The sequence below is a fragment of the Rhinoraja longicauda genome, chromosome 26, assembly GCF_053455715.1.
Source record: "Rhinoraja longicauda isolate Sanriku21f chromosome 26, sRhiLon1.1, whole genome shotgun sequence".
Lineage (NCBI taxonomy): Eukaryota > Metazoa > Chordata > Chondrichthyes > Rajiformes > Arhynchobatidae > Rhinoraja > Rhinoraja longicauda.
The window spans coordinates 21,455,857-21,473,548 of record NC_135978.1 but is presented as its reverse complement, the minus strand read 5'-3'; the positions used below and the strand labels follow the sequence as shown (position 1 = coordinate 21,473,548).

The window sequence follows — 17,692 nt, the reverse complement described above, 5'->3', positions numbered from 1 at the left end:
GGACACAAAATGCCCGAGTAACCTATTCTTTTTCTCCTGACCCGCAGAGTTGCTCCGGCGTTTTGTGTCCATCTTCGGTGTAAACCAGCATCTGCAGTTCCTTCCTACAAAACTAAATGTAATACACTGTGCAACAACAAACACAGGGAGTGGTGAGTCTGTGGAATTCTCTGCCACAGAAGGTAGTTGGGGCCGGTTCATTGGCTATATTTAAGAGGGAGTGAGATGTGGCCCTTGTGGCTAAAGGGATCAAGGGGTATGGAGAGAAGGCAGGTACAGGTTACTGAGTTGGATGATCAGCCATGATCATATTGAATGGCGGTGCAGGCACGAAGGGCCGAATGGCCTACACCTGCACCTATTTTCTATGTTTCTATGCTTCTATAACGAATGCTGAACAAGCGACACTGCAACATATGAACGTGCGACAAATCAATGCAATAAACCACGCAATGCACAGTGCAACAAGTGGGCAGATGGTGCACGGTGCAAGGGATCCATGCAATGCCAGTATCTTTGGGCTGCACCGCCTCGGAACCCCGTTGCCAGGGCGTCGGCATGGAGACGGCTGCTGGGCGACGGGTTTGTTGACGCGGCGGCGGCGTGGGCGGGCGGGAGGGAAGCGGGGGGACAGGGAGGTTCGGCTCGGCAGCGGCCGCCGCAGGTAAGTGTGCAGCGGGCGGGCGGGCGGGCGGCGAGGCTCAGTCCACCACACCCCCGGGGGCTCCACCATCAATGACGCGCACCCCCGCACCCTGGGACCCTCAGCCCAGCTCAGGGTTCCTACCCTGGGGTAAGGTCCCATCCACTGCATGCACCCCCTCCCTCCCTCCCCCAGCACCTAACTCACAACCCACTGGGACCCTCAGCCCAGCTCAGGGTTCCTACCCTGGGGTAAGGTCCCATCCACTGCATGCACCCCCTCCCTCCCTCCCCCAGCACCTAACTCACAACCCACTGGGACCCCCAGCCCAGATCAGGGTTCCTACCCTGGGGTAAGGTCCCATCCACTGCATGCACACCCCCCCCCCCCTCCCCCAGCGCCTAACTCACACCCCACTGGGACCCCCATCCCAGACCCCGTCTCCCTCCACAACTTGCAGAGTTATATAGGATACACTGGCCATTCAGCCCAACAGGTCTGTTGTGGCATTTAGGCTCCAATCCACAATTTCCCATTCATTTTTTACCCTACCCAGCTCCCCTGGGCACCCCTCGCTCCAAAGATCCCCCCCCCCCCCCCCGGCCCTCCCACCCAGGGGTGACAGCCCCACTCCCATTCCCCACCTTCACCCCACCTTTACCCCGGGGACTGCTCCACCTCATAAATTCTTGGAGCAGAATTAGACCGTTCGGCCTATCCATCATGGCTGATCTTTCTTTCCCTCTCAACCCCATTCCCCTTTCTTCTCCCCAGAACCCCTGACACCCGCACTTCCCTGGATCTATCCCACTGCGAAGACTGCTCTCGCTGTCACCCATTTGTGCAGCCAAGCATACACGGTTGATCCCAGAATGTTGCATGTTGTTCTCTGGTTAATGCCTCTGTGCAGACCCTGGGGTGACACAGGTTGGGATGACGGTCAGTTGTTGTTAATGGGTCACTGTGGGTCCCCCGCCCTCGGTCCATGTGAGGTGGGGGTGGGAGGGGGTGGTCATGGCCATTGGGGGTTGGCCGATAACAGGTATTGAACCTCTTTGTCTGCAGCACCCCGTAGGTTTCATGGCCAAGCTCGTCCAGGCACGGACCAAGTTCCTGCCTCAGGAATGGAGCTTCTCGAACAAGAGCCGCTACAACAATGCGGAGGTTCAGCGGTCTCGGTCAGAGCGCCTGGTCATGGAGAGCGAGAGGTTGGTGGACGAGATCGAGGACACCACGAGGAAGACGCAGCGAGATGTCAACAAGAAGCTCGGTAAAGCCCTCTCCCTCACTCTCAGAGTGGCCTAGGGTAGACCATCTGCCTCCTGCACTCGCCCGTAGTCAGCAGTGGCCATTAATTTCAAGTTTTCTCATGTACCTTGTGTGCTGTGACTGTTGGCAGAACAAATTTCCCTCTGGGATTGAATAACGTTTTATCGTATCATATCATATTAGATACGAACACTCATGGGGCACCCAATTACAGGGCTGTACCGCACAGAAACAGGCTCTGCCACTCCACCTCATCCATGTCGACCAAGATGCCCATCTGGGCTGATCCAATTTATCCATTTTAGGCCTTTATCCCCCCCCCCCCTCAACCACCATCCAGACACTTGTCAAAATACCTTTTAAACATTGTAATTGTATTGTTCGATAACATTGCCTATTGGAAACTCCAAGATCTCACCTCATTGATCTTGATTAAAAGTTACAACATTGAAAAAGGGCCTTTGGTCCACCAAGTCATATATTTAGTTTATAAAATAATGAGGGGAATAGATCTGGTAGATGCTCAGAGTCATTTGCCCAGAGTAGGGGAATCAAGAATCAGAGGACAGAGGATTAAGATGAAGAGGGAAAGATTTAATAGGAATCTAAGGGGTAACTTTTTCACACAAAGGATGGTGGGTGTATGGAACGAGCTGCCAGAGGAGGTAGTTGAGGCAGGGAGCTATTGCAACGTTTAAGAAACAATTAGGCAGGTACGTGGATAGGACAGGTTTGGAAGGATATGGGGCAAACGCAGGTAGGTGCGACTAGTGTAGATGGAACAACCTGGTCGGTGTGGGCAAGTTGGGCTGAAGGGCCTGTTGCCACATTGTGTGACTCTTAAGTCAATGCAACAATCGATCACCCATTCACACTAAAATATCTCTAAGAAAGCTCACCCTCTGCCAAAGATGAGGACTCACTCTCCTCCCATTGCTCATAAGCTCGCAATTAGCTTTCAATCCAAGCCTTACTTTCGAGTTTGCATCTCTCCCTGCCCTCACCCCTTCCTACCTCTCTATCCTCCAGTCCTGCACCCTCTGAGGTCAATGTTCTCTTCCAACTCTGGTCTTTGGCACTCTCTGTTCCTTTTCCTCCATATTGGCAGCTCTATTGTTGTTTGAAAGATACAGCATGCAACCAGATCCTTCGGCCCACTGAGTCCAGGTCCACGCATTGATCACCCGTTCACACTAGTTCTTGATATCCCCACTTTCATATCCATTTCCTACAGATGATGAGAGGTATAGATATGGTAAAAGCACAGTCTTTTACCCAGAGTAGGGGAATCAAGAACCGGAAGACATGGGTTTAAGGTGAGGGGGGGATTGATTTAATAGGAGCCTGAGGGGCAACATTTTATACAAAGGGTGGTAGGTGTATGGAACGAGTTATCAGAGGAGTTAGTTGAGGCAGGTACTATCACAACGTTTAAGAAATATTTATACAGGTACATGGATAGGATACGTTTATAAGGAACGTGTAGAAAGGAACGGCAGATGCTGGTTTAAACCGAAAATAGACACAAAAAGCGGGAGTATCTCAGCTGGATAGACAGTGTAGGAAATTAACTGCAGATGCTGGTACAAATCGATGGTATCACAAAATGCTGGAGTAACTCAGCGGGTCAGACAGCATCTCTGGAGAAAAGGAATAGGTGGTGTTTTGGGTCAAGACCAGACTGTTTCTTTTGACCCGAAACATCACCTATGCCTTTTCTCCAGAATTGCTGTCTGAGTTACTCCAGCTTTTTGTATCTATTTTAAGTTTAGTGGGATATGGGCCAAATGCAGGCAGATGGGGCTATTGTGGATGGGGCATATTGGTCAGTGTGGACAAGTTGGTCCGAAGGGTCTATTTCCACGCTGTATGACTCTGTCTCTACGCACTAGTGGCAATTTATAGAGACTGATTTATTTACAAACTCACAGGTGTTTGGGTTCAGATTTCTTCACTATGTGCTTCAACTGGTCCTTCAGTTTCCCACACCCCAAGCTCTGAATTCCCTCCCTAAATCCCTCCGTTTCTCTCTCCATTTCTTAAGACACTTTCACCTGTTGCAACTTCCCAACGTGGCCCGATGTCAACCTCGGACATTGGATCCTTCTTTGACGTTGAAGGCACTTTAAAAATGCAGGTTGTTGTTGTTGTTGTTGTTGTCGTCTAGACCAGAGGATCGAGGAGGTCACGTACTGGGAGAAGGAGCTGAACACGAAGCTGGAAGAGCTCTCGGACGAGACGGATCTACTGCTGGCCCAGAAGACGCGGCTGGAGAAAGCTCTGGACAGCTGCTTTGCCCCGCTCTGCATCGCTCAGCAGTGCCTGCTGAATCGGTACGGACTGGAGATCGGCCAGCTGCAGATGCACAGGGAGTTTCTGGTGGCAAGTAGCAGGGGTGAAGGGCTGGAGAGCGGGATGGCTCCTGCACTTAGAGATACAGCATGGAAACAGGTCCCCTCCGCCCCACCAATTCCACGCTGACTGACCACCAATTACCAGTAGCAGGGGTGAAGGGCTGGAGAGCGGGATGGTTCCTGCACTTAGAGATACAGCATGGCAACAGGTCCCCTCCGCCCCACGCTGACTGACCACCAATTACCAGTAGCAGGGGTGAAGGGCTGGAGAGCGGGATGGCTCCTGCACTTAGAGATACAGCATGGAAACAGGTCCCCTCCGCCCCACCAACTCCACGCTGACTGACCACCAATCACACGTTCACACTGGTTCTATGTTATCCCACTCTCTTAGCCGCTTCCTACACACTAGGGGCAATTTACAGTGCAACTTTACGGGTGCAATTATAACCTACAAACCCGCACGTCTTTGGGATGTGGGTGGAATCCGGAGCACCTGGAGAAATCCCATGCAATCAAAGGGAGAACGTGCAAACTCCCCACAGGCAGCACACGAGGTCAGCATTGAACCCGAGTCTGAGTGAACCTGAGGTGCTATGAGACAGCAGCTCTACCAGCTGCACCACTGTGCCCTTTGGTACACTCACATGAGAATCCCAACATGGCAACCTCTTTCCTCTCTTTACTTTCCATTTCATAACCCAGACTCTGTTAACATGTACTCCCACATTAAGCCAGTCAGTGGAAAATCCAGTATGAACTGGAAGTAAAACGCTCTTGATATTCTTGCTATTGAGGGCGTGCAGCGTAGGTTTACTAGGTTAATTCCCGGAATGGCGGGACTGTCGTATGTTGAAAGACTGGAGCGATTAGGCTTGTATACACTGGAATTTAGAAGGATGAGAGGGGATCTTATCGAAACATAAGATTATTAAGGGGTTGGACACGTTAGAGGCAGGAAACATGTTCCCAATGTTGGGGGAGTCCAGAACCAGGGGCCACAGTTTAAGAATAAGGGAAAGGCCATTTAGAACTGAGATGAGGAAAAACCTTTTCAGTCAGAGAGTTGTGAATCTGTGGAATTCTCTGCCTCAGAAGGCAGTTGAGGCCAATTCTCTGAATGCATTCAAGAGAGAGCTAGATAGAGCTCTTAAGGGTAGCGGAGTCAGGGGGTATGGGGAGAAGGCAGGAACGGGGTACTGATTGAGAATGATCAGCCATGATCACATTGAATGGTGGTGCTGGCTCGAAGGGCCGAATGGCCTCCTCCTGCACCTGTTGTCTATTGATATTCAGCAAGTGGGGGGTTCCAACATTTGCTGATTCTGCCTCTGACCACAACAACCAGTGACCAACCCCTTCCATCCAGCTGGACTCTGGGGAAGGTGGCCGGAGTGCCATCTCAGTGATCGACAGCTCGGGACTGGTGAGAGCGGAGACTCACGTACAGAAATGAGTAGAAACTAATGGACAGGATTGGCAAGAAGGCTGATGAATGTCGACTCTCTCTCCCCTAGGGGCTGGGTTATGTCAGCACTGGGCACTGCACTCCAGGGGAGGTGTGACAGAGGGAAACGTTAGAGTAGGAGGATAGCCAGGCTATAGAAAGTCGGGTACAGAAGTGTCAAAACGCACACCTCCAGATACAGGGACAGTTTCTTCCCAGCGGTCATCAGGCAACTGAATCACCCGTCCAACAACTAGAGAGCAGTCCTGACCCACTCTCTACCTCACTGGAGACCCTCAGACTCTCTTTAATCGGACTGTTCTGGACTTTACCTTGCACTGAACATTATCCCTTTATCCTGTACACTGTGGACATCTTGATTGTAATCATGCATAGTCTTTCCGTTGACTGGTTAGCATGCAACAAAAAGCTTTTCACTGTTTCTCTGTACACGTGACAATACACTGAACATCTACTGCCATGTCCACACGTACCGTGGGTCGAGGTGGAATGGAACATTGCTAGCAGCAGCATCACAGGTACAGAGACTCAGGCAAACACACAAAAACCTCAATTGCTCATAAATGACACATACATTTTACAAGATAGTGAAAAGAAAATGAGTGTTCAAAAGCAAGGTACTAGTGCAAAAAGACAGTCAGAGCACGTTCATGTTGGTACCAGAGGCGGTCCGTAGTGTTCTGTTGTCGAGGTGGGATTAGCATTTCGCAGGTTGTGGGAAAGTAGCTGTTCCTGAACCTGGTGGTGTGGGACCTCAGGCTTCTGTACCTCCTGCCTGATGGTAGCAGTGAGAAGAGGGCACGGCCTGGATGGTGGGGATCCTAGATGACAGACGCAGTATCACGAGTATACCTTATGCATACAGACGTCTAGAGTCAATGAGCATGGAAACAGGCCCTTTGGCCCATCGAGTCAGTGCTGACCAACAAGTGTCCAGCTCTCACATCCGCATCAGCTACCACTATCCCCCCCCCCCCCCACCACCACCCCACCCCCCCCCCCCCCCACCACCCAAACTCCCCTAGATCTCCTGCCATCCTCCCACACCAAAGCACTTTACAGAAGCCAATTAACCTTCCAATGTGCATGTGGAACGTGGGAGGAAGCCGGAGCACCCTGGGGAAACCCATGTGTTCTCAGGGAGAACGTGCAAACTCCACTCAGACAGCACCCAGCTCAGGATGGAACCTGGGACTGCGAGTCTGCGATGCTCGACACTGCAACACAATGTATTCTATTGGATGCTGAAGGTTACAGGGCAGCCAATGGTCTGTGAGTCACTTCCAGGGTGAGACACGGTTTCCTGTGAGGGGTGAATGTGGAGGTGATGCTGGGAGGCACTGACTCACAGAGACAATATAAATGCCTGGCGGTACAGTCTGGGAGGGCCGAATGGCCTTCTACAGCTCCCATAGCCTCACATCAGGTTTAGGGGCGCAGATGGTGAGCAGGAGTTGGATCCTAGTCAGTGGTGGAGTGAGTGGTGCAGGGTTGGAGTGAGTGGTGCAGGGTTGGAGTGTGGGGTGCAGGGTTGGAGTGGGATGATGTATGTGGGGTTCTAGCTCAGGGATGGGATGAGGTCCTAGGGCAGTGGACGGGGTGCCGTGTCAGAGAGGAGGGGTCCCTGGTCAGGGAGGGGTTGGATGAGAGGTCACTATGTCAGGGAGGGGTGGGGGTGAATGGGGTCCAGGGTTGGGGATGGGTTAAGATTCCAGGTCAAGGAGGGGTGGGTGGATGAGGTGCCATGTCAGAGGTTGGGGGGGGGGGGGGGGGGGGAGTCCCTGGGCAGGGGTGGGTGGGTGGGCGAATAGGGTGCCATGTGAGAAAGGGGTGGCTGGGTGGGGTGCTGTGTCAGGGTAGGGGGGTCAGTGTGTGGTTAGGGGTGGTGGGCTGCAGTGATGCCCCAGGGAAGGAGCTGTGTGAAGTCCTGGTTCAGAGGCGAGCAGTGGGATCGGGTCGTCCTTTCCCAGTGAGCTGTGTTTTGCGGCGGTTTTGCAGGGAGAGGCGGGTCGGCATCGATTTGGTCCATGACGAGGTGGAGAGGGAGCTGCTGAAGGAGGTGGAGGTGTTGCAGGGAGTCATCGCCCTGCTGACACGCACCATCGAGCAGACCGACGAGCAGATCAGGTGGGTGGAGGGGTGATGAGGGAGCGCTGCGCTGTGGGAGGGAGCGCCGTGCGGTGGGAGGGGCGGTGAGGGAGCGCCGTGCTGTGGGAGGGAGCGCCGTGCGGTGGGAGGGGCGGTGGGGGAGCGCTGCGCTGTGGGAGGGAGCGCCGTGCGGTGGGAGGGGCGGTGAGGGAGCGCCGTGCTGTGGGAGGGAGCGCCGTGCGGTGGGAGGGGCGGTGAGGGAGCGCCGCGCTGTGGGAGGGGCGGTGAGGGAGCGCCACATTGTGGGAGGGGCAGTGAGGGAGCGCCGTGCTGTGGGAGGGGCGGTGAGGGAGAGCCGTGCTGTGGGAGGGGTGGTGAGGGAGCGCCACATTGTGGGAGGGGCAGTGAGGGAGCGCCACATTGTGGGAGGGGCGGTGAGGGAGCGCCGTGCTGTGGGAGGGGCGGTGAGGGAGCGCCGTGCTGTGGGAGGGGCGGTGAGGGAGCGCCACATTGTGGGAGGGGCAGTGAGGGAGCGCCACATTGTGGGAGGGGCAGTGAGGGAGCGCCACATTGTGGGAGGGGCAGTGAGGGAGCGCCACATTGTGGGAGGGGCAGTGAGGGAGCGCCACATTGTGGGAGGGGCGGTGAGGGAGCGCCGTGCTGTGGGAGGGGCGGTGAGGGAGCGCCGTGCTGTGGGAGGGCCGGTGGGACAGTCACACTCTGGTGAACAGTAAAGGTCGAGTGTACAGCACTACAGCAGGGTTTTCTGCTGTCGACTGGGATCGATCTTTATCCTTTGACCAACATCAGTAAAAACGGATTTCCCGGTAAAACAAACATTGTTGTTTGTGGGATTTATTTTGGACTTAATGTCTCCAGTAGTTACTGCCTTCCAACACAAGCTGCAGCTTCACGTTTCATGAGCAGTAAGGCACTCAGGATGTGCTGATGTTAAGGGAGGTTCAGTGAAATGGGACTGTGACTAACGAACGATCGCACTCATCTCTTGTCTGCTTCCACCCAGATTAAACCGCACGGCTAGGTTTTACTTGGAGAAGGATTTGAAAGACAAGTCCACTGCCCTGAGAGTGGACAAATTCACTGCCAATCTCACCAACAACTCCCCAAACATCGACTACTGGGCCAATGTTGTCAGGATAGAGGGAAAGTAAGTTCAGCTTTAGACTTGAGACCTTAGAGATACAGCGCGGAAACAGGCCCTTCGGCCCAACCAGTCCGTGCCGACCAGCGATCACCCCATTCACTGGCACTATCCTAACGCACTAGGGACAATTTACAACTTTTAACAAAGCCAATGAACCTACAAACCCTGTACAGTTTTGGAGTGTGGGAGGAAGCTGCAGCCAAAGTATATGGGGAAGTGGAGGGAGGGAGGGAGGGAGGGAGGGAGGGGGATGGGGCTGCGGTTCTTATAAAGCTGTTGAGGTGAGGGCTAAGGTGACCTTTTTACAGAATGCTGCCTGAATTAGATGGTATTCAGTGGAGGCCAATTCTCTGAATGCATTCAAGAGAGAGCTAGATAGAGCTCTTAAGGATAGCGGAGTCAGGGGGTATGGGGAGAAGGGGTACTGATTGAGCCATGATCACATTGAATGGCGGTGCTGGCTTAAAGGGCCGAATGGCCTCCTCCTGCACCTATTGTCTACTGTGTATTGTCTATTGTATTAACAGAGAGATTGGACAAACTTGGATTGTTTTCTATGGACTGCCAAGGGGAGGCCTGATAGAAGTATATATAAGATTACAAGAGGCAAAGATAACTTAGACGGTCAGAACCTTTCCCCCCAGTGTGGAAATGCCCGAGGAGAGAGGGCAGAGCTTTAGCATGTGGAGTTTAAAAGAGAATGTGCACGGCGAGCTTTATTTACACAGAGAGCAGTGAGTGCCTGGAATGCACAGCTGGGGCAGTGGTGGAGGCAGATACGGTAGGGGCATTTAGGAGGCTTTCAGATAGGCACAAGGATGTGCAGGTAATGGGGAGATATGGATCCCCATTAGGTTAACATGGCATCATGTTCAGCACGGACCTGGTGGACCGAATGTTAGATAGAGCTCTAGGGGCTAGTGGAATCAAGGGATAGGGGGAGAAGGCAGGCACGGGTTATTGATTGGGGACGATCAGCCATGATCACAATGAATGGCGGGGCTGGCTCGAAGGGCCGAATGGCCTCCTCCTGCACCTATTTTCTATGTTTCTATGAATGGCCTGTTAGCTGTATTGTCATGTTCTATGTTCTAGGTTTAGGTTTATATTAATACATCTACTGAGATAAAGTGCACGTTTTCTTCTGCATGCTATCCGGTCAGATCAGATAATACTATAAACAACTACAATCATCCCAGGCAAGAGGTAGAGCAAGAGGAACGATACAGAGTTGAGATAAAGTTCCCAGCATCCTTGCGCAACAGCTCCATGGACGTTACTAAATGGGCCCCATCAGGACAACAATGGCAATGCTATTGCCTGTCAAGGGCTGGCAGTTAGACGGTCTTGTTGGGGATGGTTAGCAACCTTCCTCAGACTAGTCTGTAGCTGGTGGAGGTGGAGGGAAGACCCAGGGCCAGGCCAGGCATGAGGCATGGTGGCGAGAGGAAGCTCCTCCTCACACGGGACAGGGGGAATCTTGAACCTTGGTCCCCAAAATGCTGTCGATGCAGGGGGTCAGTGTCGTTTCCAGATCCGAGAAGTTTCTAAGCAGAGATCCAACAGGTAGAAATCAAAATGTGTTAGCCGGCACGAGCGTAGCAATGTCAAGTAATGACTCTGCAGCTGCTGAAAGACCACCTACATGGATAGGACAGGTTTGGAGGATATGGACCAAACGCAGGCAGGTAGGACTAGTACAGCTGGGACATGTTGGTCTTTGTGGACAAGTTGGGCCTGCAGGGCCTGTTTCCACAATGTATCACCCTGTGACCTGCTATTCCTGTGTAACAGGGTGGTGGGCTGAATGGCCTCTTCCTCGCCTTGTGTTCTATCTCTCAGGGTGCAGGTGGTTGGGCTAGAACATGTGTTTCTGTAACACAACATGGGTATAATGCGATTGATGAATAAAGGAACGCTGTTTGTATTATTCAGGCCCAACTTGGTTATAACACAATTTCAATCGGGTCCTAGAGAGTCACTTAAAAGCTATTTTGGAAATTAACAAGCAGAAAAAGACCTGTTTTGATTTTAAATAGTATGGGGGATGAGCTGTTTCTATGTAAGCTGCCGGCAGGAATCAGTCACCATTGTCTCTTAAGAAGATGTTACTGAGTTTCACCGCTGGAGATCATTAACATTGCCAAGCAATCACTTCTATTGATATTTGGGCAACAATACTCTATTGAACAACGTAACAACTTTAGTATTTTGCAACTTGCAGGAACAAGAATAAACCTATTGCTGTTGAAGACCTTTGCTTTTGCAAATCCTGCAAGATACATGGCCAGTGTGAAACTCCCTCACTTCCAACCCCCCTTTCCCTATTGAGACAATGAGAACATATAACTGCAGTACAGGGGCAGGCAACATAGAACCACAACACAGGGACAGGCAACATAGAACCACAACACAGGGACAGGCAACATAGAACCACAACACAGGGACAGGCAACATAGAACCACAACACAGGGACAGGCAACATAGAACCACAACACAGGGACAGGCAACATAGAACCACAACACAGGGACAGGCAACATAGAACCACAACACAGGGACAGGCAACATAGAACCACAACACAGGGACAGGCAACATAGAACTACAGCACAGGGACAGGCAACATAGAACCACAACACAGGGACAGGCAACATAGAACCACAACACAGGGACAGGCAACATAGAACCACAACACAGGGACAGGCAACATAGAACCACAACACAGGGACAGGCAACATAGAACCACAACACAGGGACAGGCAACATAGAACACCACAACACAGGGACAGGCAACATAGAACACCACAACACAGGGACAGGCAACATAGAACTACAGCACAGGGACAGGCAACATAGAACTACAGCACAGGGACAGGCAACATCAAGTCAAGTCAAGTTTATTTGTCACATGCACATACACGATGTACAGTGAAATGAAAGTGGCAATTACATCATATAAATTAAAGTTAATACAGAGAAGACAAAATTTAGTCCCTGGAGTTATATAAGTTAACAGTCCTGATGGCCTGTGGGAAGAAACTCTGTCTCGTCCTCTCCGTTTTCACAGCATAGAACCACATGTCAGGGACAGGCAACATAGAACCACATGTCAGGGACAGGCAACATAGAACCACATGTCAGGGACAGGCAACATAGAACCACAGCACAGGGACAGGCAACATAGAACCACAGCACAGGGACAGGCCATTCGGCCCACAATGTTTGTGCCGAACATGATGCCGTTAAACTGATCTCACTACCTGCACATGATCCATATTCCTCCAATCCCTTAATAGCCATGTGCCTATCTAAAAGCCTCTTAAACGCCACTATCGTATCTGTTCTATATTGTCTCTATAATGTGATTTTCTACATGTGGTTTCTTTGGAACATCGCCTTTGTGTTCCAGAAGAACTACCTGTATGAGGCAGGAGAAGGGTCCCAACCCAAAACGTCACCCATCCATGTTCTCCAGAGATGCTGCCTGACCCACTGAGTTACTCCAGCACTTTGTGCCTTTTTCTTCCTTGTAAACCAGCGTCTGCAGTTCCTTGTGCCGACCTGTATGTTTCTTTCAGCTCCGTCACCCCTGAGGAGTGGCAGGATTTTACCAACACTAACATTGTGAACGCAGACAAGCAGAAAAACAACTCCACCGCCCTGCGCTCCCTGATCGACAGCATCCTGTCGGAAACCACCGACGACATGTTGAAGCAAGTGGAGAGTGTGAACAGAGCCTTCCACTTCCGCATCCAGGACACCAAGGACGCAAAGTGCAAGCTGGAGAAGCACCTCAACAAGGTCGGGCACCCCTGCCGAACCACTGGCAACAGCCGTCTCCCCCTGCACTGCCTACTGATTCACACCGCCCCTCACCTCCCCCTGCACTGCCTACTGATTCACACCGCCCCTCATCTCCCCCTGCACTGCCTACTGATTCACAACGCCCCTCACTCCCCTGCACTGGCTACTGATTCACAACGCCCCTCACCTCCCCCTGCACTGCCTACTGATTCACAACGCCTCTCACTCCCCTGCACTGCCTACTGATTCACACCGCACCTCACCCTGACTACCCATTGCTGCCCTGATCCCACCAACCCTCTGCACCTTTACACCATCCGCCCCTCCTCCCCCCCCCCACTCCCCTCCCTCACCTCCCCCTGCACTGCCCATGGGTTCACACTGCCCCTCACCCTGACTGCCTGTTGCTGTCCTGATCCCACCACCCCTCTGCACCTTTACACCTGACACCATTCTCCCCCTCCTCTTCCCCCCCCCCCCCCCCCCCCCCCGACTCCTTTGCTCCCGATGTGGCCTCCTTTCCCTCACGGAACATACAGCACAGGGTCAGGCCCTTCGGCCCACAATGTCCGTGCTAAACACAATGCCAAGTTAAACTAATCTCTGCCTGCTCCACATCACTCCATTACTTGCATGTCCATGCGCTATCAAATCTGCCTCCACCACCTCACCTGGCAGCACGTTCTAGGCACCCAGCACTCTGTAAAAACTTGCCTCCTACATCTCCTTTAAACTTTACCCTCTTACCTTAAAGCTGTGCTCTCTCGAATTTGACATTTCAACCTCAGGTTAAAGGATCAGTCTGCCCACCCTTTCTGTGCCTCTCACTATTGTACGTACTTGAATGTACATCGACGAGACCAAGCACAGACTAGGCGACCGTGTCACTGAACACTTGCATTATGTCCACCGAGGCTTGCTGTAGCTCCCGGATGACAACCATTTTAACTCCCCTCCCTTTCTGACTTGGGCCTCCATTGCCAGGGTGAGGCCATTTGCAAACTGCAGGAACAACTCCTCATATTAGGGTAGCTTACAGCCCAACAGAATGAACACTGAATTCTCCAATTCCCTATTCTCCTTAACCCCCCTCTCTTTCCCCAGTCACTCTGCTCCTTTCCCCTTTCGTAAGCTTATCTTCAAACCCAAAGTCCCATATTTCCCGATTATCCCCTCCCTGTCCCTCTCCACCCACGTCCCTCTCCACCCACGTCCCTCCCTACCCACGTCCCTCCCTGTCCCCTTCCACCCATGTCCCTCCCTGTCCCTTTCCTCCCACGTCCCTCCCTACCCACGTCCATCCCTGTCCCTCTCCACCCACGTCCCTCTCTCTCACCTATATCCACTTGGCCGGCTTTGTCCGCCTCCATCCAAGGGTCCTGATCTGACCATTCTCTCCACAGACGCCTCCTAACCCGCTGGGTTCCTCCAGAAACCTTGCTGTCTATCTCTCTGGCTCCCACAGCCTGGCTTTGCTTTGCCAGTCAGCCCCAGACTGAATCCAAGTTGTTGGTGTCTGATCGGTACAGGGTTGGGTCAGGGTGGGTGAGAGTCTTCCAGTTACGTGGGACAAGAGGCGGTGGCCTTTCACCTTTCACTGCTAACTCTGCCGTGTGAGTAGCCGGCGGGCTGGAGGGGTGACGGGGAAGATCTAGAGTTTGCCAGCATCTGTTTCCATGTAACCTCGTACCGCAAGGAAGTTACGGGGAAACTTTTTCCCCCCTTGCACTGTTTAAATCCAGGACAGTTTGGGTTTTGCAGTTTAGTGTAGTTTAGTGATACAGCGCAGAAACAGGCCCTTTCGGCCCACAGGGGCCGCGCCGACCAGCGATCCCCGCACACTAACACTATCCTACACCCACTGGGGACAATATTTACATTTACCAAGCCAATTAACTTACAAACCTGTACGTCTTTGGAGTGTGGGAGGAAACTGAAAATCTCAGAGAAAACCCACGCAGGTCATGGGGAGAACATACAAACTCCATACAGACAGCCCCCGTAGTTGGGATCGAACCCGGGTCTCCGGCGCTGCATTCGCTGTGAGGCAGCAACTCTACCGTTGTGCCACTGTGCCGCCCTAAAGTTCGTGGATAACTGCAAAATAACTGAGTCTCAGTGATGTTGACAGCACCACTGGACTGTTGGATAGATCCAGTGGGGCACTAACATCCCTCAGGGAAGGGGAATCCACTGTGGCCTGTGTGTGGCTCTAGACCCAACCACACTGGGCATGGGTAACTGCCCCAGCCAGTGCAGGGCGCTCCAGGGTCGGGAGGAGGCATTGACCCCACTGTCCACACCTCAGTGGTGAACGGGTGGACACGTGCCTCCGTCAGTCGGCTCTGTGTTTCCATACATCCTGGCTGTGTTGACAGAGACTCCGTCCTTCCTCAGGTGATGGACGAGATCTCAACTCAGGAGAAGAACATTGAGCTGCTGAAGAAGACCATCATGGACAAGGAGGGGCCCATGAAGGTGGCTCAGACACGGCTGGAAACCAGGACCAGGCGGCCGAACGTGGAGCTGGTGCGAGACCCGGCTCAGTACCGGCTGGTCAGTGAGGTGCAGGAGATCACCGACAACGTGGACAGGTGAGCTACAGGGACAGGTGAGCTACAGGGATGGGGACCAGGTACAGAGACGGGGACCATACAGCAAGACAAGGATAAGAATCAGGTACCGGGATAGGGAGTATAGGTACAGGGTAGGGGTCAGGTACAGAGATAGGGACTATAGGTACAGGGTAGGGGTCAGGTACCGGGATAGGGACTATAGGTACAGGGTAGGGGTCAGGTACCAGGATAGGGACTATAGGTACAGGGTAGGGGTAGGGGTCAGGTACATCAAGCAAGGTGGGGAACAGGTACAGAGATAGGGGGAACAGGTAGAGAGACAAGGATGGGGATCATGTACATTGAGCGAGATGGGGAACGGGCACAGGGACAGGGATCATGTACAGAGGTAGGGACAAGGAACGTATAGAGATAGGGGGAGGAATCAGGTACAGAGATAGGGATAGGGAGAGGAATCAGGTACAGAGAGCAAGGTGGGGAACACTAGTGAGCGGAGAAACGGCAGATGGAGTTTAATGCGAGCAAGTGTGAGGTGTTGCACTTTGGGAGATTGAATGTAAAGGGAAAGTATACAGTTCATGGTAAGATGCTTGAGAGCATTAATGTACAGAGGGATCTCAGGGTCAAATCTATAGCACTCTGAAAGTGGCAACACAAGTAGATAGAGTGGTGAAGAGGGCACATGGTACCTTACCTTCATTGGTCGGGGCATTGAATATAAGAGTCAGGAAGCCATGATGCAGTTTTATAGGACTTTGGTCAGGTTGCATTTGGAGTATTGCACACAGTTCCAGAATCTCCATTCCAGGCAGGATGTGGAGGCTTTGGAGAAGGTGCATGTGGTTTACCAGGATACTGCTTGGATTAAGTTTATTGAGAGTTTATCTCTATATAGAGACTTTATATCCGCTTGAAAGAGACCCTTTATCCCTGGGAGGCGGGCAATCACCCACCAAATCTTCAAAAGAGCTAGCCAATAATTCAACTCCACTTCTCCAGCGTGGACTGGGATGGTGTAGAGGGAGCTATACGATACAGAAACTGTGCCTTGAGCCCACCGTGTCCACACCAGCCAGTGAATATCCATTTACACTCATCCCAGTTAGCAGCCCATGGTCTGTGGCCCGCTCTGCTTTGGCAAGTCCAGATACTTCCTGAACGATGTGAGAATCTCTGCCTCCACCTCCCCCTCAGGCAGGGCAGATTCCAACCACCTCCTGGGGGGAAAAAGATCTTTCTCACATCCTCTCTAAGCCTCTGACTCTTCCCCCTAAACCCATCTCCTCTGGCTTTCGACGCTTCTGTTATCAGGTGGGTTTCCTACTCTTATCTGTATACCTCTCCCCAACCACATAATTATGTACTGCAGAGGGAAGTTCAGTCTACGTCTCACCCTGGGAGTGTGTGATGGGACGGTGTAGAGGGAGCTTGACTGTGTCTGATCCTGGGGAGTGTGTGATGGGACGGTGTAGAGGGAGCTTGACGTGTTGAGAGGTGAGACGGGGACGCAGTGTGATGGAGATGTTGGGGGGGGGGGGGGGTGGGATGCAGTGCCTGACTCTGGTACGATGGAGAGGTGAGGGGGGGGGGGGGTTGCAGTGTGAGCTGACCCTGGTGTGATGGAGATGGAGGTGAGGTGAGGGAGGTGAGGGGGGGTTTGCAGTGTGAGCTGACCCTGGAATGATGGAGTGAGTGAGTGAGTGAGTGAGTGAGTGTGCTATGTTGTATTGTCCAGGTTGCATGCCACGCTGGCCCAGGCTGAGGCAGAGCTGAGGGGTCTTCGCCGCAACCAGCTGTCCCTGGAGGAGGAGATCGAGATCAAGGGCAACTCGCTTTACATCGATGACGTGCAGTGTATGAACCTGAGGAATTCCATCTCCATCAACCACTTCTAGACAAGACTCCTGCTCTGAGAGTGAAGAGACTGTGTGTTTGTACAAACAGAACTATTACAGCGGCACTGGCCGGATATATCTCCTGCCTCTTGTCAGATTCTTACACCCTTCCTAATGTACCTATACCTCGCGGTCAGCTATCAGTAAATCCTTTTTCAATGAAACACATTACAATTTGATGAGTTTTCTGTGTGTCGCCGGCAGAGGTTTAGCACATCCAGTGGGTTAGGGGATTTAGCACAATAGAACCCCCCACTTGCTGAATATCAATAGACAACAGGTGCAGGAGGAGGCCATTCGGCCCTTCGAGCCAGCACCACCATTCAATGTGATCATGGCTGATCATTCTCAATCAGTACCCCGTTCCTGCCTTCTCCCCATACCCCCTGACTCCGCTACCCTTAAGAGCTCTATCTAGCTCTCTCTTGAAT

At 52.4% G+C, this 17,692-nt stretch overlaps 1 protein-coding gene across 1 annotated transcript; it reads left to right on the top strand.

Annotated features, from left to right (window-relative positions):
* The first annotated feature begins 623 nt into the window (after positions 1-623).
* On the top strand, positions 624-17,421 carry tekt1 (tektin 1). The gene is made up of 8 exons (XM_078422104.1): positions 624-664; positions 1,709-1,913; positions 4,080-4,245; positions 7,733-7,861; positions 8,847-8,990; positions 12,565-12,787; positions 15,188-15,384; positions 17,102-17,421. Exons 2-8 carry the CDS (start codon positions 1,724-1,726, stop codon positions 17,259-17,261), a joined length of 1,209 nt encoding a protein of 402 aa, XP_078278230.1. The 5' UTR covers positions 624-664; positions 1,709-1,723; the 3' UTR covers positions 17,262-17,421.
* The last annotated feature ends 271 nt before the right edge of the window (positions 17,422-17,692 follow it).